At 38.3% G+C, this 21,509-nt stretch overlaps 1 protein-coding gene across 1 annotated transcript in view; it reads right to left on the minus strand.

Moving 5' to 3' along the window:
- The window catches only part of LOC144660423 (uncharacterized), a 131,978-nt gene that overhangs the window by 18,117 nt on the left and 92,352 nt on the right, over positions 1-21,509 (minus strand). The window contains 51 exon segments of the mRNA XM_078521038.1: positions 116-238; positions 835-957; positions 1,044-1,166; positions 1,282-1,404; positions 1,499-1,621; positions 1,744-1,866; positions 1,968-2,090; positions 2,362-2,484; positions 2,774-2,896; positions 2,998-3,120; positions 3,192-3,314; positions 3,400-3,522; positions 3,600-3,722; positions 3,819-3,941; positions 4,350-4,472; positions 4,950-5,072; positions 5,147-5,269; positions 5,481-5,603; positions 5,939-6,061; positions 6,145-6,267; positions 6,463-6,585; positions 6,818-6,940; positions 7,186-7,308; positions 7,433-7,555; positions 9,028-9,150; positions 9,527-9,649; positions 9,960-10,076; positions 10,183-10,305; positions 10,658-10,777; positions 11,278-11,400; positions 11,763-11,885; positions 12,130-12,252; positions 12,344-12,463; positions 12,638-12,760; positions 12,839-12,958; positions 13,066-13,185; positions 13,307-13,429; positions 13,503-13,622; positions 13,816-13,932; positions 14,382-14,504; positions 14,582-14,698; positions 14,957-15,073; positions 15,369-15,491; positions 16,087-16,206; positions 16,422-16,544; positions 16,626-16,745; positions 16,978-17,094; positions 17,493-17,615; positions 18,189-18,311; positions 19,183-19,308; positions 21,377-21,493. Of these exon segments, the coding sequence (XP_078377164.1) occupies positions 116-238; positions 835-957; positions 1,044-1,166; positions 1,282-1,404; positions 1,499-1,621; positions 1,744-1,866; positions 1,968-2,090; positions 2,362-2,484; positions 2,774-2,896; positions 2,998-3,120; positions 3,192-3,314; positions 3,400-3,522; positions 3,600-3,722; positions 3,819-3,941; positions 4,350-4,472; positions 4,950-5,072; positions 5,147-5,269; positions 5,481-5,603; positions 5,939-6,061; positions 6,145-6,267; positions 6,463-6,585; positions 6,818-6,940; positions 7,186-7,308; positions 7,433-7,555; positions 9,028-9,150; positions 9,527-9,649; positions 9,960-10,076; positions 10,183-10,305; positions 10,658-10,777; positions 11,278-11,400; positions 11,763-11,885; positions 12,130-12,252; positions 12,344-12,463; positions 12,638-12,760; positions 12,839-12,958; positions 13,066-13,185; positions 13,307-13,429; positions 13,503-13,622; positions 13,816-13,932; positions 14,382-14,504; positions 14,582-14,698; positions 14,957-15,073; positions 15,369-15,491; positions 16,087-16,206; positions 16,422-16,544; positions 16,626-16,745; positions 16,978-17,094; positions 17,493-17,615; positions 18,189-18,311; positions 19,183-19,308; positions 21,377-21,493 (6,219 nt within the window).

Below are 21,509 nucleotides of genomic sequence, written 5' to 3' on the forward strand. Positions count from 1 at the left end.
CTAAATGTGATAGACAAAGGAAACGTTACTTATTGATCAATTTATGCAAACAATGTTCAATACTGCAGACTTCACTTGAGCTATCGTTAACTTTCAATAACATTTTGTGGTATACCTTCACAAACTGTCCCATTTCCAGTGAATCCCTGCTTACAGGTACAGCTATAAGAACCGTCACTGTTGGTACAATCAGCGTTTTCATCACATGGACTGGTATCTGCTGAGCACTCGTCGATATCTATAGGCCATAAGATAGGGAAAGGTTATTCGTTGCATGGCTTTGAGGAAAACTCATCTTGTTTAAGCCGGTTAACGTTAACCTGGGATTAAAGGGACTGTGTCATGACAGAGTTTAGTCTATTTTATTAATTTTTGCTAAATACTCGCAATGAAACTAATTCTTAGTGCAGAAATTAGTTCTGTGGATCTTTATGACAAAACCATGGTTCCCTTACAAACAAATACGTCTTCCAGCGTTAAAACTAACAGTTATAAATAAGCAAACGAGTTTAACTTTAAAAACTGTTTAGCCTAACAGTTAAAAAACCCAGTAGATGCAATCTGTTTTAGTCTTCCTTTACTTTTGTCTATCCGTACCTTCTTTTGCATTCCCTGTGTTATGAAATGTTCCTTCACTGTTTCAAGTGATTATTTTTACTCAATTTCGTGCCCAATTTCTTATGTCTAAGCTTAAATCCATAAAAAAGTTCCTTTAAAAGCTAACCAGTGTTTATTCTTCATGTCCTGCTATTAAATCTACTGTCAAAAACGTAAACAATTTCATACAAAACAGGATTCGAAGGTGGCGTGTTAAAACAACAAACTCGCATATACCTTCACAGGTTGTTCCATTTGCAGTGAATCCTTGTTTACAAGTGCAGCTATAAGAACCGTCACTGTTGGTACAATCAGCGTTGTCATCGCACGGACTGGGCTCCAAAGAACATTCATCAAAGTCTTATGCAATGAAAAGGACAGTTCATTGGTTACTTCAGGTAATTTATGAAAAACAATTGATTGTTATCAGTAATGTATCCGCACACCTTTACAAGTTTCCCCATCTCCATCGAATCCTTGTTTACAAGTACAGCTATAAGAACCGTCACTGTTGGTGCAATCAGCGTTCTCGTCACACGGACTGGAATCGGCAGAACACTCATCGATATCTGATAAAAATAATTTATTTAAGGAAGAGTCATAAACAAAAACTGCTTTATATTTGGTTATTTTAGACACCCACAACTAACAAGGTCGTTCTCTAAACGTGCAGTCAGTACATACCTGTACAGATTGTGCCATTCCCAGTGAATCCTTGTTTACAAGTACAACTGTAAGAACCATTACTATTGGTGCAATCTGCGTTTTTATCACACGGGTCGGATTCTGCAGAACACTCATCGATATCTAAATTTGACAGAACACGGAAACGTTATATACTGCACGTCTCGTTTCTGGAAGGAATTCGTGTGGCATATTTTAGCGATGTCCTCTTACATACCGTCACATACTGTTCCATTTCCAGTGAATCCTTGTTTGCAAGTACAGCTATAAGAACCGTCACTGTTGGTACAATCAGCATTTTCATCACATGGACTGGGATCCGCTGAACACTCATCGATATCTGATAAAAATCAAAAGGAAGGTTTTAAAGAAAAAGATATGAACAAAGACCGCTTTATATTTGGTTTATTTAGCCACCCACAACCAACAAGGTCGTTCTGTAAACATGCAGTCAGTACATACCTGTACAGATTGTGCCATTCCCAGTGAATCCTTGTTTACAAGTGCAGCTATAAGAACCATTACTATTGGTACAATCTGCGTTTTTATCACACGGGTCGGATTCTGCAGAACACTCATCGATATCTAAATTTGACAGAACACGGAAACGTTATTTACTGCACGTCTCGTTTCTGGAAGGAATTCGCGTGACATATTTTAGCGATAACCGCTTACATTTATTTTACCTTCACAACTTGTTCCATTTCCAGTGAATCCTTGTTTACAAGTACAGCTATAAGAACCGTCACTGTTGGTGCAATCAGCATTTTGGTCACATGGCCTGGGATCCGCAGAACACTCATCGATATCTGATTTAAAGGCAGAGGAAGCAATTAATTTAACTCAGAGAACAGATCTGACTCATTCTTGCTGCGTTTGTATGCGCCAAATCCCCTTTTTTATATATATATAAAAAATACACATGATTAGTTGAATTTGTTAATACATGGCTTCGCTCAAAATGGACGCAAACACCACACAGAATTTCCATAAAACAGACGGTTTATGGTCTGATTAAGGATCAATTTATGTGAAACCACCAGCTTGTCTGCAATCTTAGAATTTTTTCTTCCTACAAACCTTCACAAGTTGTCCCATCTCCTGTAAATCCTTGTTTACAAGTACAGCTGTATGAACCATTACTGTTGATACAATCAGCGTTGTCATCACACGGACTGGCATCAGCAGAACACTCATCAATATCTGATATCAAGGAACGAAACAAAATTAAGCTACTTAAATTATGATAACCAGCTGACTGTTACTATTGATTTGTTTATACTATTATTTTTTTTTTAAAGCAACCTCTGTTGAGCTGTTTTAGGGAATTTTACAAGTAGCTGTTGGTGCTTCTGGTGCGCAGTCATCTTAGAAAGTCAGACGGGGCCAGTTTCGATTTTTAAATTATTAGACTTGCGACAAGTGTCCGTACTCAACAGAATGGTGGAGGAATCGAAGGAATTTTCCAATTAGAGGACGGCATCTCTCATACCTTCACAAAGTGAACCATTTCCAGTGAATCCTTGTTTACAAGTACAGCTATAAGAACCGTCACTGTTGGTACAATCAGCGTTCTCGTCACACGGACTGGGATCCGCTGAACACTCGTCGATATCTGTTGCAATAGAAAACATAAATAGTTGGTTTGTCTTAATTACGAAATTTTGCATATTTTAAAAGCCTTAGTAGGATTCGTTAGTGAAACACTGCAAAAACCTTCACAAACTGTTCCATTTCCAGCGAATCCTCGCTTACAAGTACAGCTATAAGAACCGTCGCTGTTGGTACAGTCAGCATTTTCGTCACACGGACTGGGATCCGCAGAACACTCATCGATATCTGATAATAAAAAGAAACATCGCGACTTTAGCTTGATTCTGTAACTACAAATGCAACGATATTCTTCATACCTTCACAAACTGTCCCATTGCCAGTGAACCCTTCTTCACATGTACAGCTATAAGAACCGTCAGTGTTCATGCAATCTGCGTTCTCGTCACACGGACTGGAATCCGCTGAACACTCGTCGATGTCTAAATGGATTCAACAAGGGAATACAATTTATCACAACACTTTATGTAAAACTTTTCTTGTTTTTAAAAATAACCGCGCGTATACCTTCACAAACTGTTCCATTTCCGGTGAATCCTTGTTTACAAGTACAGCTATAAGAACCGTCACTGTTGGTGCAATCAGCGTTTTCGTCACATGGACTGGAATCCGTTGAACACTCATCGATATCTAAAGTGAAAGAAAAAGAAAAATGATTTATTTAAAGAATGATCCAAATGATTACCTGAATCATCTTGTCACTTTACCTTCGCAAACCGTGCCGTTTCCAGTGAAACCTTGTTTACAAGTACAGCTATAAGAACCGTCACTGTTGGTACAATCAGCGTTCTCGTCACACGGGCTAGGATCCGCAGAACATTCATCGATATCTGAAGTGATAAAAAAGGAAAAATGACTCATTTAAAAGATTTTTTTGTATTCGAAGCTTCGAAATATAACTTTAATCAGCCATTTCCTAGCTTTACCTTCACAAACAGTTCCATTTCCAGTGAATCCCTGTTTACAAGTACAGCTATAAGAATCGTCACTGTTGGTACAATCAGCGTTTTCATCACACGGATTGGTCTCTGCAGAACACTCGTCAATATCTGTTGCGATAGAAAAGGAAAATGATTACTTTATTGCGGTAGATCCCCGTGTCAGGTATCTCTTCTTATTCGTATAGTAATGCGGTCGTTGGGGAACACCATTGGACCGTGTTTCAGTGTTTCCTTGTGGGAGGTGGCTTGCGTCTTCATCTTCTAGGGTGGGACAAGTTAGCGGCTGGTTTTTCCTGGCATTAATGAGTTTTCTTAGAATAACCAAAGCAAATAATCCCTGTTGAGACATTTTTCTTACAAGAAACAAACAAACAAACAAACAAACAAACAAACTTGAAAACAAACAAACAAATAAGTCTTTTATCACCAAATACATAAAACCATTTTTTTGTCTGAGATGAGGAAGTACATTATTTGCCGTAATGGTAGCTCTAAACGGTTGTTAATGTGACATACCTTGGCAACTCATGCCATCTCCCGTGAATCCCTTTTTACAAGTACAGTTTGAAGAACCATCAGTGTTGATACAAACTGCATTTTTGTCACATGGGTTGGACTCAGGAGCACACTCATTAATATCTAATGAGATACAAGAGTGAGCCATTACAAGCAGTATCGAGGGTCAATGTTACTAGATGAACACTCGAGAAACACAAATTTATTTTTACGCAATTTCCACACGTACGACAAGGGAAATAAGAAGCAGTTTGTTGGACTCCGAAGCTAGGGGTCCGCGTGAAAGGTTGGCGCTACGATGTGTCATAATGCTTTTCTTATACCAGAAGTGAACACGGCTTCTAGCAAATTGTTGAGAAAATTTATTACCGTCTGGAGATAACTATAATTTTAATGGATAAGCTCTCATGACAATCAGTGGGTGGAGCAAAAGAGAAATTTCAGTTGTTACATGACAAGGAAATCGCAGAGTTAGACATTGATAATGTGGGCCACCAGGCCCGTGTCCATAAGTCACATTAAATTTTAAATGTCTGCTTTTGTAGAAAAATGCATTTAAAATCGCAGGAGGGAGAAATAAGAAAAAGCGTCGCAAATTACCACTACACGATAAGCCATCTCCAGTGAAACCTTGTTTACAAGTACAGCTATAAGAACCGTCACTGTTGGTACAATCAGCGTTCTCGTCACACGGACTGGGATCCGCAGAACATTCATCGATATCTGAAGCAGTAAAAGGAACATAGCGACTTTAGTTTGTTATTCTGTATCTACGTATGCAACGATATTCTTTATACCTTCGCAAACTGTCCCATTTCCAGTGAATCCTTGTTTACAAGTACAGCTATAAGTACCGTCACTGTTAGTGCAGTTGGCCTTCTCATCGCAAGGACTGGAATCTGCTGAACACTCATCGATGTCTAAAATAACACAAAAGAGAAATCATTTTCAGAGTAATGCCGTTTGCAGCTTATACTAGAACTTATGTCAATTTATTGAGAAGGAAAGGGTTTGATTCTTTCAACTTTCTCGCGCACCTTGATTCCTTGTGAATGTCAATTGGAGAGAAATCCGCCAGCTTTTTCACCCTGCGAGCAAGCTCTGTTAGTATTGTATGTGATTTATTCATACCTTCACAAAGTGTTCCATTTCCAGTGAATCCTTGTTTACAAGTACAGCTATAAGAACCGTTACTGTTGGTACAGTCAGCGTTCTCGTCACACGGACTGGAATCCACTGAACACTCATCGATATCTGAAGTGACAAGAAAAGAGCCAGGATTATTACGATTCATGCAAATCACAACTTAATTGGATAAAAACTGGGTTCCTTTGTTGTGTTTGTGCTTGTTCTGTACTTCAGTTCGAGAGACACGCTTCTGATTGTTGCTGTAAAATCGATTTTCCCGTTGATGGAGTCATTGTTCTCGATACTGATTATTGACCAGAGAAACTCTGCACTCATTGAGATGAAAGAGACATCACGACGATGAAACATTTCACCCAAGTAGAGTTAATTGATACCCAAAGGTAAAAATATATGTTAATCATTCCATGGTTTAAAGGGTATTATAACGGCTTCTCTTGTACCTTGACAAGATGCTCCATCTCCAGTGAATCCTTGTTTACAAGTACAGCTATAAGAACCGTCACTGTTGGTACAATCAGCGTTCTCGTCACACGGACTGGGATCGGCTGAACATTCGTCGATATCTGATTAAGTAAAATTGGAAAGTGATTACGTGTATGTTTTTAACTAAATGCCAACATGTGTCGGTAAAAGCACGCTCGGTTACCTTCACAAACTGATCCATTTCCAGTGAATCCTTGTTTACAAGTGCAGCGATACGAACCGTCACTGTTGGTGCATTCAGCATTGTCATCGCATGGACTGGATTCCGCAGAGCACTCATCGATATCTAATAGGATAGAAAAGGAATAACCATAAACTTTCTTTTTGAAACACGGGTCTATGACCAAAAATGGTTCATCCCCACAGTCATACTTTTTGCACTATTGCAAAGTTATTAGGGAAATTACAAGCAACTGAATCATATGTCATTTTCTGCTTGTGACCCCAAGTTTTGACAAATTTTGAATGTTTTATGCAATACCTTCGCAAACTGTTCCATTTCCAGCGTAGCCTTGCTTACAAGTACAGCTAAAAGAACCGTCACTGTTACTGCAGTCAGCGTTTTCGTCACACGGACTCGTATCCGCAGAACACTCGTCGATATCTGATGTGCATAGAAGAGGAACATGTTATTCTTTCTATAAATACATGTACATGACAATGTTTTAATTACGTAATCACGTTGTGCGGTAACTTTTGCAAAAACGGTTTGTTCATTAAATTTTTAATAGCTTTATATCAATGAATTCCATCATGTAAGACCGGTCGCAACGAAAAAACGACATGAAATGAAACATGCGTAGTATGGGAATTGTAGGTAACTCCTTTTCGCATACCTTGACAAGTCATTCCATCTCCTGTGAATCCTTGTTTACAAGTACAGTTTGAAGAGCCATCAGTATTGGTGCAAACTGCATTTTCATCACACGGGTTGAATTCTGGAGTACACTCATTGATATCTGATGTGATACAAAAGCAATAAATCTTATAAAAAAACAGTCTAGGTAGGTCAAGATACTAGCTCCGCACAATCCGTGAACGCTGTGACAGGGGAAAGACACGGAGATTTCATAGGAAAGACAAGACAAGTTACTTTCATTGTGCGGGAGTTGGGAGTAATCCTGTTTTAGCATGCTCGGTGCAGAAACCATTAAGTAACTCTTGAGTACAACAAAGATTTTGACAAGTTTCAAACGGATTCTACCTTCACAAACTGTCCCATTTCCAGTGAATCCCTGCTTACAAGTGCAGCTATAAGATCCGTCACTGTTGACACAATCAGCGTTCTCGTCACATTGACCGGGATCCACAGAACATTCATCAATATCTGATGTGATCCAGAAATAAAAACGATTAACCTTTTTATTGAAGTAACCCGCCAACCTAACTGCAGTTACAATTTGGTTTCACTGAATCTGGAGTGGAAGGAGCATGTATGGTAATTATATTACATTCGCAAACTGTTCCATTTCCAGTGTATCCTTGTTTACAAGTGCAGCTATAAGAACCGTCATTGTTGGTACAATCAGCGTTTTCGTCACACGGACTGGAATCCGCAGAACACTCATCGATATCTGACGTAATGGTAAAGGTGAATGATTAGTTAGTATAGTGTGATCGTCCGAGGGAAGGTATTTCTTACAAGAAATTTCTAGAACTTTGAACGGGGAATTGAAGAATGACGAACGGGGAACAGGGAGTCTCTTAAAAGCGAAACATTCGTCGATATCTAAAGTGATACAAAGAGAAATATTTTTGTCATCTGTTTTCTTACCATTCATTGTTGTTGTTTCACCAGAAACCCATTAGGGTTGAAACGTGTAACGCGCGCGCACAGCGTTTGAATATTCATTTTGCTAAGTACCATATTTCGAAACACGAAATTGTACGCGAATGCTTTATACACGTAATGACACACGCAACATAATTTTTGGTTTTGCAGTAAGTTGCTTGAATTTCGACCTAAACGCCGTAAATTTCTCACAGAGACTAAAGAAATTCATTAAGTGTATCTAAGCGAAGTTCTCCAGACTACTTCATGAAGATGAAACAGGAAAATTTAACTCAATTTAATCCAGATATAGTAATTTCATTTTTCCATATTTCCTTGTTAGCACTAGTAAAATTACTAATTTTAAAAACACGACTTAAACATCAAGTTAGTTTTTTCCTCTTTTTAAAATAAAGAATTTTTTCAGTTTTAAAGATCCCATTCCTGATGCTATTAGATCCTCTGTTGTTTATCAATTTACTTGTGCGGGATGTAACTCCCGTTATATTGGCGAGACTTCCCGTCATTTTTCAACAAGGATCAAAGAGCATACTTTAACTGACAAAAATTCACATGTTTTTAAACACCTTAACAGTTCATCTAATTGCAAAAATTTATACACATCTGATTGCTTTAAAATTTTGGATTCTGCTCAAACCGTTTATTTTCTTAAATTAAAAGAGGCCTTTTACATTAATAGTTTAAAACCAGATTTAAACACTCAAGTGCAGCATGTCAACACCTTTTTATTTTAATCTTTTGTTCTATTAGTAACGGTCTAAAGCTCACACTGTGAGTAATTACTGTTCTAGACAGTACCAGACAGTACCTGCCACTTTGTAACGGCTTTACCATTATCTTTTGTTATTGTAATTTTACTTTGTATACATTTCTATTTTTGTATTTGTAGCTTGGGTATATATATAGCCCTAGATTTTAAATTCTCAATAAACTGAAGATGGCATAAGTCATGCCGAAACATGTCTTTAAAAAGTTGTTTCGTGTTTTTAAAATTAGTAATTTCATTTTTCCAAATATGGTAAAAACGAATGTGCAAACGCTTTGTACAATGCGAATCATAGGGAGTTACACGTTTCAACCCTTATGGGTTTCTGGTTTCACTTAATCAGATGTGTTATTCGAACACATCTGATTGCAAGTTATTTTGATTGTTTGGGAGTTGGGGAGTAATATTTTTTTAACATACTCGATACAGAAATCATTAAGAAAATCTTGAGTACAACAAATATTTGACAAGTTTCAAACGGTTTGTACCTTGACAATCTGTCCCATTTCCAGTAAATCCTTGTTTACAAGTACAGCTATAAGAACCGTCACTGTTGGTGCAATCAGCGTTTTCGTCACACGGACTAGAATCTGCAGAACACTCATCGATATCTGATGTGATGCAAAAATAGAAACGATTAACATTTTTACTGAAGTAACCCGCCACAGGGGCGGATACAGGGGGGGGGGGTGGATAGGGTGGATATCCATCCCCCCCCATTTGTCAGTAAAAAAAAAATTCGAAATGTCACTTTATTTGAAATAGAAAATAAATAAAGATAAAAAAATTAGCTCTCGCTCATGTCTGGTTGTTGTTACGCCACGTTTCGCCGCCTGCCGCCACTTAGGGTTAGGGTTAGGGTTAGGCCCTAATGGTCTGCCATCCACCCCCCCTTTTGAAATCCTGGATCCGCCCGTGCGCCAACTTAACTGTAGGTACAATTTGATTTTACTGAATCTGAAATGAAATAGCAAGCATGGGTATTACCTTCACAAGTTGTTCCATTCCCAGTGAATCCTTGTTTGCAAGTACAGCTATAAGAACCGTCGCTGTTGGTGCAATCAGCGTTGTCGTCACAAGTGTTGGATTCCGAAGAACATTCGTCGATATCTGACGTAATTAATAGTAAAGTAAATGTTAGTTAGTATAGTATGATCGCTCGGGTAAGGGGGTATTTTTTAAAAGAGATCGCTAAAACGGGGAGAGGATGAGGGACAGGAAACCTCTAAAAGAAGGAATATCCAAATCTCTAAAATTAAAAGGGGAACATTCGTCGATATCTTAGGTGATAAAAAGAAAAATAATTCGTTCATCCGTTTCTGTGCCATTCACTCGGCAATGTAAATACACTAAAATATATAAATAATTTTGCTGCACAATGTAATACAGTGAGATAATTTTAACCAACTTTCTCCTATACCTTCACAAACTGTTCCATTTCCAGCGAATCCTTGTTTACAAGTACAGTTATAAGAACCATCAGTGTTCGAGCAATCAGCGTTCTCATCACACGGACTGGCGGAACACTCATTGATATCTGAAGCAGTAAAAAGGAAAATCTCTTAGCACCTATCCAAGGTCCATAAATATTCTTTTACAATTTCACTGAAAAGAATAGTTTTGACATTCTGACACGCGTATACCTTCACAAATTGTGCCATTTCCAGTAAATCCTTGTTTACAAGTACAGCTATAAGAACCGTTACTGTTGGTGCAATCAGCGTTTTCGTCACACGGACTGGGATCCGCAGAACATTCATCGATATCTGATGTTATTTATAAGAGTTGTAAGATGTACTTTATAAGCCTCCTTCCCTCTCCGAAAAGTGTGCCAGTAGATCATTGTGTTCTGACGTTTACAGGTTGTGCAACAATTGCTCTCATTTTGGAGTCTGACATTCGTATGATTTTCCGCAAGAAATGCAATGTGTGTTATGCTTGGGGGAGTTTTTATTCTCTTCTTTATTTATCATGTATCTTGTGTAAAATAACGCTCGGCTATTCAGCCGCTCATCAAATACCTGTTGCACGTTTTCTGAACGAATTAGTTCTTGAAGAAAACAAAGTAAAAAGATCGAGTTCATTAGAAAGATATACAAACGGCTTTAAAGAAGATACCTTCACAAGTTGTTCCGTTGCCTGAGAACCCTTTTCTGCATGTACAAACATGAGACCCGTTTGTGTTGGTGCAATCAGCATTCTCATCACACAGATTCACAGAGTCACACTCGTCGATATCTAAAGCAGAGGAATGCAAAAATCATAAAACAAGCTGGCTGAACATTTGCTGCAATATTGCGGGTACAGTCAACTCTCTCTCAAACACCTTCATAAGACGGACAATGGGTGTGGGTCCCACCCCCGCCGTTTTTTAGTCATTTTACTGTAACTGAACTCCCAATATAAGACGGACCCCTCTTAAGACGGACAGCTAAGGCCGGTCCCGAAGGTGTCCGTTCTTGACTGTAAATCTGTCTAAAGGGCTCACGTTTCACACTCTTCTTATTTGCCTGAGCATTCGTGAACTTCGTAAAAAGGTGTTTTCGGACATCTTATTACAAAACCGAAATTGAACAATTTTCTTAGTGGTATAGACAATGGTTTTATGAACCAATACCAATAGGAAGTATGCCGCCTGTTCTTATTTTAACAATCAAAGTTAAGTGGCTGATGTTTTTTACTACCTGAGTGGTTGTCATCTGCAAACTCAAGTAAGCAGTAAAAGAAGTTTTTGTTACCTTGACAATACGTCCCATTTCCTGTGTACCCGTCTTTGCAAGTACAGTTGTAGGAGCCGTCAGTATTGGTACATGCAGCATTTTCATCGCAAGGACTTGGATCTGCCAAACACTCGTCATCATCTAAAGGAACAGACAGAGCAGCAAAAAGTTGCACTATGCATCAACAGATTCAAGTTGACCAAAGTTATAACTTTCCTATTTGTGCTTGATGTTAAGGCATTAACGATAACTGCTTAACAACGCAGCCTTGGTGCAACATACAGAAAGTTTTCAGGTGCCTATTAAAATGACGGCAATGGCCGTGTTACTTAAGTTTTAGAGAATCCCTACAGCTTCCGCAAAGATGAAAACGTAAGTGACGCTCTTGCTCAGTGCTAAAACCCCACCACCTGGGTAAAAACTGCTCGACACCGTCACAGAAAGAAGGAGTGGAACTAGCAGCAGTGATATACCAACAACGTACATAACAACGTCCAATTTACCGATACAAATTATTCCGTTTCCGGCGAAGCCATCTTTACAAGAACAAGTATACGATCCATCGTTGTTGAAACAATCCGCGTTTTCGTCACACGGGTTTCCATTCTTTGAACATTCGTCGATGTCTGGAATGAAGCACAACATTTTTTTTTAATAACGTCGAACATATGATGATAATAATAGTGCACCAGATTGAGGTTAACAACCGTTACACGGAAAGAAACAAATCGACAATGCGCGAGACTGTTCGCAGCATCCAAAATTTTACATTTAATCATAGTCCCATAAGTAAGGTATAGGCAATCAGAAACAAACAATAAACAAAAGAGATTGCTAGCAAATGTTTAATGTGAGCAAATGATTATTTACCAACGCAAACTGTTCCATTTCCTGTGAATCCATCTTTACAAGTACAGGTGTACGATCCCTCGTTGTTCAAACAGTCCGCACTTTCATGACATGGGCTGCCATTCTTTGAACACTCGTCGATGTCTGAGAAGACAAAAAAATCACAAATGGCACCTCATGTTAACTACATTAAAACAAACAGCCAGAGAACTAAAACATTAAATAAAATCATTACCGGTGCAAGTTGTTCCATTTCCAGTAAATCCCTGTCTGCAAGTACAGACGAAAGAGCTGTTGGTGTTGACACAGTCAGCATTTTTGTCACACGGGACCAAGGTCAGACACTCATCAATATCTAACGAGAAATAACAATTTTAATTTTCGTCAAGTAGGCGAGTCAACTTATATGTATGTCTAGCTGGTGACAAAGGAATAAAAAACAAATAAACAAACAGAGAAACAAACAAATGGAATGAAGTGAAAATGCCAAAACTTTATACATACAACTTATTCTCAAAGTGTAATTTACCAACACAAACTGTTCCATTTCCTGTAAATCCTTCTTTGCAAGTACACGTGTATGATCCGTCGTTGTTCAAACAGTCCGCATTTTCGTCACATGGGCTGCCATTCTTGGAACACTCGTCGATATCTAAGACAACAAATAATTTTAACATGAACATCATGTGTCAACTGCAAGCACTCTTTAAACTAAGATATAAGTGAGTACCAATGCAAGTTGACCCATTTCCAGTAAATCCCTGTTTGCAAGTACAGATGAAAGTGCCATTGGTGTTGATGCAGTCAGCATTTTCGTAACATGGGTCGGAGGTGACACACTCATCAATATCTAACGAAAATACAGCAGGTATAAGATATACGTCAATATCAAAACAAAAAAGCATATCACGTCAATTGAATAAGCAACAGGCAGAAACAAAACATTTGAATAAGAACCTTGGCAAATTGTTCCATTTCCAGTGAATCCCTTTCTGCAAGTACATATGTAAGAGCTGTTGGTGTTGACGCAGTCAGCATTTTCATCACAAGGGTTCGAAATCAGACACTCGTCAATATCTAACGAGAAACGACAACAAATTCTTAATAAAGTTCAAACAAACAAATAAACAAACAAATGAAAAAAAAACATTGCCAGGCAAACACATGCAACTTGCTCTCAGAAAGTAATTTACTGTACCAACACAAACTGTCCCATTTCCAGTAAATCCATCTTTACAAATACAAGAGTACGATCCATCGTTGTTCAAACAGTTCGCATTTTCGTTACATGTGTTGTCATCGTTTGAACACTCGTCAATGTCTAAAACAGAATAAATGTAGAACGTCATGCGTTATGTATAAGCAGTTCGAAACTAAGATAATAAAGTGAGTACCATTGCAAAATGTTCCATTTCCAGTAAATCCCTGTCTGCAAGTACAGATAAAACTGCCGTTGGTATTGATGCAGTCAGCATTCTTGTCACATGGGTCGGAGGTGACACACTCATCGATATCTAGCGAGAAACAACAAGTTCAGGTTCACGTTTGACTACATTTTATAAAACAGGGAGTTTGCTTTTTTACCATGCATTGCACACTCAAGTGCAACTCAGGCTTCAATTAATATTCAGGCTTTTGTGCGGTAAGTTCTTGGAATCAACGTTTATTAATCGATACCAAAGATCTAAATGGTCCTGCTTATATTACCTGTGCATGACTCTCCGTCTCCTTCGAATCCGGGACGACAGGAACACTCGTATGAACCGTTTGTGTTTAAACATGCTGCATTAACATCGCATGGATTGATGACACATTCATCAATGTCTAATAACAACAAAACCACAAACACAACTTAAATTAAAACTGTAGAGACATGCAATGGAGCCATAATACGTGTTTATTGTCTTATATTTTCTAATTGTCAATTTTTCGTTAACATGGCCATGGAAATCGTTCGTAAAATTATAAAGGCAATAGTACTCTCTGGAGGTCGATGAGTGTTGATCCGAGCGGTCGTCGTCATCAAAGATACTCCTGCTTATTTTACTGGCCCTCTAGCCACACATGTCGATCCTCTCCTATTGTGTCTACTGTTACACATGCATGTGTTCAAAACAAGCGACGTGAAGATCTTGGCTTACATTGTTAAATAAAAGAATGCAAAAAAAACCAACAACAACAACAACAACAAACTAACAAAGGGAAAGAAAAAAGAAGCAAGCAAGCAAACAAACAGCACTATGCGAAAAAGGTGTCTGTAAACGGCAACTTACCAAGACAAACTGTTCCATTTCCAGTAAAGCCATCTTTACAAGTACAATTGTAAGATCCATCGTTGTTCACACAGTCCGCATTTTCGTCACATGGGCTGCCGTTCTTTGAACACTCGTCGATGTCTGAGACGAAACAAATAATTTCATGAAAAATGTCATGTCCTGAACAGAGTTAAATAGGGATGGAATTTTATCAATACCAGTGCAAGTTGTTCCATTTCCAGTAAATCCCTGTCTGCATGTACAGATAAAAGAACTGTTGGTGTTGACACAGTCAGCATTTTCGTCACACGGGTTCGTCAAACACTCGTCGATATCTGACGGAAAAGTGTAACATAATTTTACAAAACAAATTTGTTTCCTTCTCATCTCAGACGTTAATTTTAAACTAGGGTATAATATGTATAATATGTGCAACACATGGTTGTTGCCTCCACTTAAGACTCAGGAGTCAGTCAAAAGACAAGAAAGAAGACGGTTTTCATACTTCCCTGTCTCGATTTCCTTAACCTTTATCTGTTATATTTTTGCTAATGCTTGGAAGAGAACACGCAAGGATCGTATGTGAGTATTACCTGTGCAAGACTCTCCGTCTCCTTCAAATCCTGGACGACAGGAACACTCGTATGAACCGTTTGTGTTTAAACACGCTGCATTAACATCGCAAGGACTGGTGGCACACTCATTGATGTCTAAGAAAACACAAAAAACAACCAAGTTCGGCTTCTACGTCAGCTCTGTGGCAGTACGCAAGGGCGCAGTTGCTCAAAGCACAACAAAGCTAATGGAGGACAATCGCGCGTGAGTTTTGGATCAATTTTCGTTCATTTCAGCGTTTTATGTTAATGTATTTAAAACAAGGCAGATCAAGGTCTTGGATACGTGTGTAAGTCAACCAAATGAACACAAGCAAGCAAACAAACAAACAAAAATAGTCACAATAACTATGCACAACGTAAACACAATTTGTTTCCAAGGGGAATTTACCATCACAAATGGTTCCATTCCCTGTGAAGCCATCTTTGCAAGTACAAGTGTACGATCCATCGTTGTTTGAACAGTCTGCATTTTCGTCGCATGGGCTGCCATCCTTTGAACATTCATCAATGTCTGAAACAACAGAAAAGAAAGGTCAATTTCATGAAAAATGCCAAGCAGTTTGAGACTACGTAAGTGAAAATAACTACCGTATTTTACTCGAATAAGCGCCGCGGCGCTTATTAAATTTTTCGCGTCTCAAGTGCGGCGCTTATTCGAGGGCGGCGCTTATTTGAGGGCGGCGCTTATTTAAAATTTGGACGCCACAAAGAATCTTATCTTTTACAGTTATTGAAAAGAGCGTCTTTTGATTGTCAGTATTTGTCCCTTGCTGAGACAGAAGTGGCGCTAGCTGTCCTGGCAAAGGTTGGCGGCCTTCGCAACATTTACAGAACTACGTATTGTTAGAGTGTTGAATAGAAAAACTAATGGGAGAGCGAAAAAACAATCACTCATAACTGCAAAACATCGCTTTTGATGCAAAGAAATGTTCAAGCTTGTCTTAGAGTTGCTTTGTAGTGCCGTTTTAAGTTAAACGAAATTCGCAGTCTCGATGCGGCGCTTATTCAGGGGCGGCGCTTATTAACTTTTTTGTCCTAAATGCGGCGCTTATTCGAGGGCGGCGGTTATTCGGGGGCTTATTCGCTTATTCGAGTAAATACGGTACCTTTGCAAGATGTTCCATTTCCAGTAAACCCCTGTCTGCAAGTACAGATGAAAGAGGCATTGGTGTTGATACAGTCAGCATTTTTGTCACACGGGCTGGAGATCAGACACTCATCAATATCTGACAGAAAACAAAAAGATATAAATCTTTACCCCAGGTATGCAAGTGGATTTATTTCAATACATTTACACACAGCAAGTAAGACGAAGGTCTTGGTTAAAATTGATAAGACCAAACATAGAAAGAAACTGACGAATGAAAAAAACAAAGAAAAGACGAAATTAAAATAAAAGGAGTACTTCGCAAACAAAACCTGTCAGCAACGGGACATTTACCAACACAAACTGTTCCATTTCCCGTAAAGCCATCTTTACAAGTACAATTGTAAGATCCATCGATGTTCAAACAGTCCGCATTTTCGTCACATGGGCTGCCATTCTTGGAACACTCGTCGATGTCTAAGAAAAAGACAGATGATAGCATGATTAACATCATGTCACGAGCAAAGCTCTTAACAGCGAAGACAAAATAATAACTACCTTTGCATGTTGTTCCATTTCCAGTAAATCCCTGTTTGCAAGTACAGATGAAAGTGCCGTTGGTGTTGACACAGTCAGCATTTTCGTCACATGGATCGGAGGTCACACACTCATCGATATCTTTAAAACAACAAAGAAATTCATTTTATAAAAAACGTATTAGCGCGAACGGGGACTAAGGTCTTAACTAAGATTCTTCAAAACAGGTACGTTTTTGTTTATCGTATCATATAAAGATCAAATTCTCTTACACTAAAATTTTTGTAAATTCCCGTCAAAAGTTTTGTGCATGCCCTGTAGCGTTCTACGATAAACATTTTGCAAGTCGAAAGAAAAGGTGTGTATTTATTACCTGTGCACGACTCCCCGTCTCCTTCAAATCCAGGACGACAGGAACATTCGTATGAACCGTTTGTGTTTAAACACGCTGCATTAACATCGCAAGGATTGGTGGCACATTCATCGATATCTAACAAATCATATACATGACTAAATTAACATGACTTTGTGAACATGGCATGCACAGTTTTATCGAATCTTGGTGTAAAAATGCTAGATAATAAGGGTGCATTCTTATTTGATGGGAAGTACAGTGACATTGATATTATCAAAAACATGAAAACGATGCTAAGTGCGCCAGGGTGGCTGGCTTCTTCTACAAATCTCATTCAATTTATATGTCACAAATTCGCAACTTCTCAAAGTAGTATATTATTCTACTTATTTTCAATTGTTAACATCAGCGTTTTAAGAAACTTGGCCAAAAACAAAAGACAGTGGCAGCCATTTTTGCATAAGCTCTATACTTGTCGTATTGGATGTGCTTGTATCGTGTGATGTTGCAGTGTAACACTGAGTAAAGTTTACCTTCGCAGTTTCTTCCGTCTCCTGTGTACCCAGCAAAACACGAACAGATGAACGAGCCGGCGGTGTTGTTACATCCAGCGAACAAGTGACAGTCATCCGTACCTTTGAAGCACTCATCTTCGTCTAATAAATCACAGAAAAACCTTATTTTCATTTGCTTACATACTCCATTAAGCGCCCTACCAGGTCCCGCTGTTTAATTTAGAAGGTTATAAGAGCTGTGGAGGGAAACAGGGTGGAGCATGGGAGAATATATGGGGGCGGGAGGGGTAAGGAAAGCGGAAGAAGAGAGGGCGGGAAGCGGGATTCCTAAGGTAGCGAGAACCTGGAGAAGTTGAGAAAATTTTCGCGACGTTTTGCAATATTATGCAATATAAATAACACAAAGCAGCGGGAACCATTATAGATCGGATAAGCAAATCTTGTGGTTATATTTTCAATACAAAGATCAGCGATCACGCTGTATTTTATCTTCCTAGATGTTTGTCCAGATACCCTTGGATTTAGGTGAGAATTATTTGATCCATACAACAATGATCTATACATCGTGTCCACCATTTAAACACCACTATTTCTAGACAAGAACTTTCGCAACACAAAAATTGTTCCTAACTTGAGGATAAAAAGAATGTAAAGGATTATCTTTGCCACCAGTTGCCTATTTACTTCAGCCAGTTCGTTTTTTATTTTTTGTACCTTGACACAGTTTGCCGTCTCCTTCATACCCAGCCTTGCACTGACAAGTGTAACTTCCTTCTGTGTTTGAACAGTTTGCATTGTCATGGCATTCATTAGCTCCCGTTTCACATTCGTCGATGTCTGTCAAAATAGAACAAAAAACCCAACTTGTAAATCAGTTTTAATAGCACGTATTGTGCACCACGCACGCACAATACCAGATATGCTGCTAACTTGAACTTTCATAGACCAAGAGCAAATAATAACTACGGGACCTCTACCTTCTCTTTTGTTTCATCAAAACTTTGGGAAACTATTTCTAGTAATTTATGTGTCTTGTCTGTTTTTTTTTTTTTTGAACGTGTCAGTGACCAACACGATAACATATGCTTCTTTGGTCACTGAGCACATTTTATTTTGGTTTTGTATGTATTGTATATTTTCCTTATTTTAATTATTGCATTTTCTGTAAATATTGTTAATTTTTTGTAAATAGTGTGAAATAATAAAAAATCTGAAAAATCTGAAAAAAATATCAAGGCAAAAGCCATCGGTATTTATAATCCGCGGTCTCACCGTATCACATGGATTTGTTGAGGGAATTTTACTTAGTTTGGGGTTTGGCAAAATCACATTTTCGCGACTTTGTGAGGCTGGGACAAATTGAGAACTTTCTAAAAATACCCAAACTGTCGTTGTAATTAAGGGCAGGCTGGCATATCTACTTTAATGATTTTTAAAGTGAAGTTTCGGATTAGCCGTTATTCTTTGTTTGTTTGTTTGTTTGTTTTGTAGGGTTGGGTTAAATTGTGTTAGCCTTGTAGGGAATTTTGACTCCTATTGGTTGTACATTATCCCATCGGCTTGTTTTACAAAGGAGACTGCACCAGAGTACATTTATTTAAACAAACAAACAAACAAACAAACAAACAAATAAAATAAGTAATTTGTAAATTGATTGAAACAGTAATTGAAGGGCACTATTATCTGTAGGAATAGGTTAATAACTCACCTGAACAATTTCCATCGAGTTCTTGTTTGAATCCAGAAGAACATTCACATTTGTAAGATCCGTCTGTGTTGACGCATTCGGCGCCATAACCACACGTGACATTCAACAGTAAGCACTCATCGACATCTGAAAAAAAAAATTAACTTAATCAACATAAAAATAAAATTGTTCACAGTTACTTCTAGATTTCAATATTTTACTCGACTCACGGGAGTTAGGGGTGTGTGGAAATATCATCTTCAAGACCGTGACTAAATTTTGCATAGACTTTCAAGGACTTTATAGATCCTCAATGTAAACTGCGACAGCTTTCCTTTCTCAGATCAAGTTCATTTTTATGTGTTACCAGGAGCTCCTGCTGTGACAACGGAGTGAACGAAAGATTACGTGATCTGCCGTGCGTGACACAACGTTAATCTGTTCTCACCGCAATATACAAGCACCGAAATATCTCATACCGAAAGTTTTATATTATCTGTCTTGAGATTTCAAAAAAGTAAACAGACTTTTTAATACAAACATTTTGTCAATATTTTGCCGCGTTGAGAAAAAGTAGCGTTTTTTTTTTTGCAGTGGTGGTCACGCAACTCTCTCCTAGGGTATACATGCCCCGGGATACAGACCCAGATGACAGAGTGGAAATGTTAAGTATTTCCTCGATGAAATGCCCACTGCTAGCTGTGCTCACATCCGTTTCCACTTAAAAATGTCATTGCGTAATTTGAGTGAACTCATGGAGAGCAATTTTAATCTGGTGGTTTGCAAGCTTCCCGTACCAAACAAAATTGCACAATACTGTCTGTCCTTTAGTGTGATGATTGAGTCGAGTATTATTAGTTTACTATAAACAGTAACAAGGCTCTTCAATGCCGTCAGCATCAGACAGATGATCAGAGGTCACCGCCAAAGGAAACACAGTCTGTATTAAAGTGATCAAAATCTAGTTTCTTGTTACATCAGTTTTCGGGTACACCGTCTGGCAGACAGCTACAACTTGCAGAAATGAGAAAATAATAAAAAAAGGGACATCGCTTTGATGTACCACGAATTTCTCAGAGCTAATATTAAAAGAAGTGAACATTTATAGAGAAGTGAAGAATTAAGGCTACAAGGGTAAAATTTCTATAATTAAAAGCAGTTATCAATGTTATCTGTCAAATTAAACACTTCCCTGGAAAAGAACTCATTTTCACAAGCCAGTTTCTTGGGCAGAATAGTCAATCAAATAGTTAAGCTCCTATTTTGGTACACGTCCAAGACCTGTGGCATTTTAATCCTTCAATCCATGTAAATCCTGTCTACTATTTCAACTATCATGCTATAAAGATAATTTCAAAACAAAACTAAACAAACAAATCGATTTAAAAATAAACAAATCGGAAATGACTGAAACACTCGGCGGCTTGACGCAATCAGAAGAATAGAGATGTTAACACAGGCTGGAAGATCTGAACATTTCCTCGTGGGAGGAACAAAAGCACGAACTAAATAGAATAAAGGAACAACCATATTATTGAAATTGCATTTGTCAATTAGTGAAAAGGTGAGAAATCAATCTAGTGCTTTTCGCGTTTTTTTAGCACTTTCAAATAATGCTTTTGCGCCTGCTATTTCACTGAAAACAAGGTATTTCTGCGGTTGATGATAAAAAGTCATGCGCCTCAATTAAAATTTCGCAGCGGGTAGCTCTACTTTGGCGTCAAAATTTTATTTGGGGAACACAATGGTTAAAAAATTATTTGATTATGGAACAGATTATTTCTCTGTTGAAAGTTACGTGCTGAAAATTGAGATTGGAAAATCGATAAGGCCGATAATACAGATAACCGAGCCGATAAGAAGGTCAATAAGAATGTTCGAATGTCTTATGTCGAAGTTTTTTTGGAAGCGGGCCGATTAACAGTTCGTTGCTGTATAAACGTTATGGAATTGAGGTCACTGATCGAATAATCGAACGAAGTCGAATATTTAGTTTTCTCTGAAGGAGGGCCGGTCAACAGGAACAGCAAATTACAGGCATTTCACGCGATGAGATAAGAACGGAAAGAAAGAAAAAAGATGAGAACAGACAGAGAGAACGAGATACGAGGCTTTATAGCAAGAATAAGCTGGATGTAAAGACAGTTTAAGAGAATTTTATTATTGCCTTTCAATCTCCCCAATTTCCCGCCTACCTCCTCAATACCACCGTTACCTGAACAATTTTTTCCGTTTCCACGGTAACCATCCTTACAAGTGCACCTGAAGGAACCATCAGTGTTTGTGCATACGGCGTTCTCGTCACAGGGTTTTTGCTCACACTCATCGACATCTGGTGTTAGAAAAAA

This window comes from Oculina patagonica, chromosome 7, assembly GCF_052425735.1.
Source record: "Oculina patagonica isolate OP01 chromosome 7, crgOcupat, whole genome shotgun sequence".
NCBI classification, from domain to species: Eukaryota; Metazoa; Cnidaria; class Anthozoa; order Scleractinia; family Oculinidae; genus Oculina; species Oculina patagonica.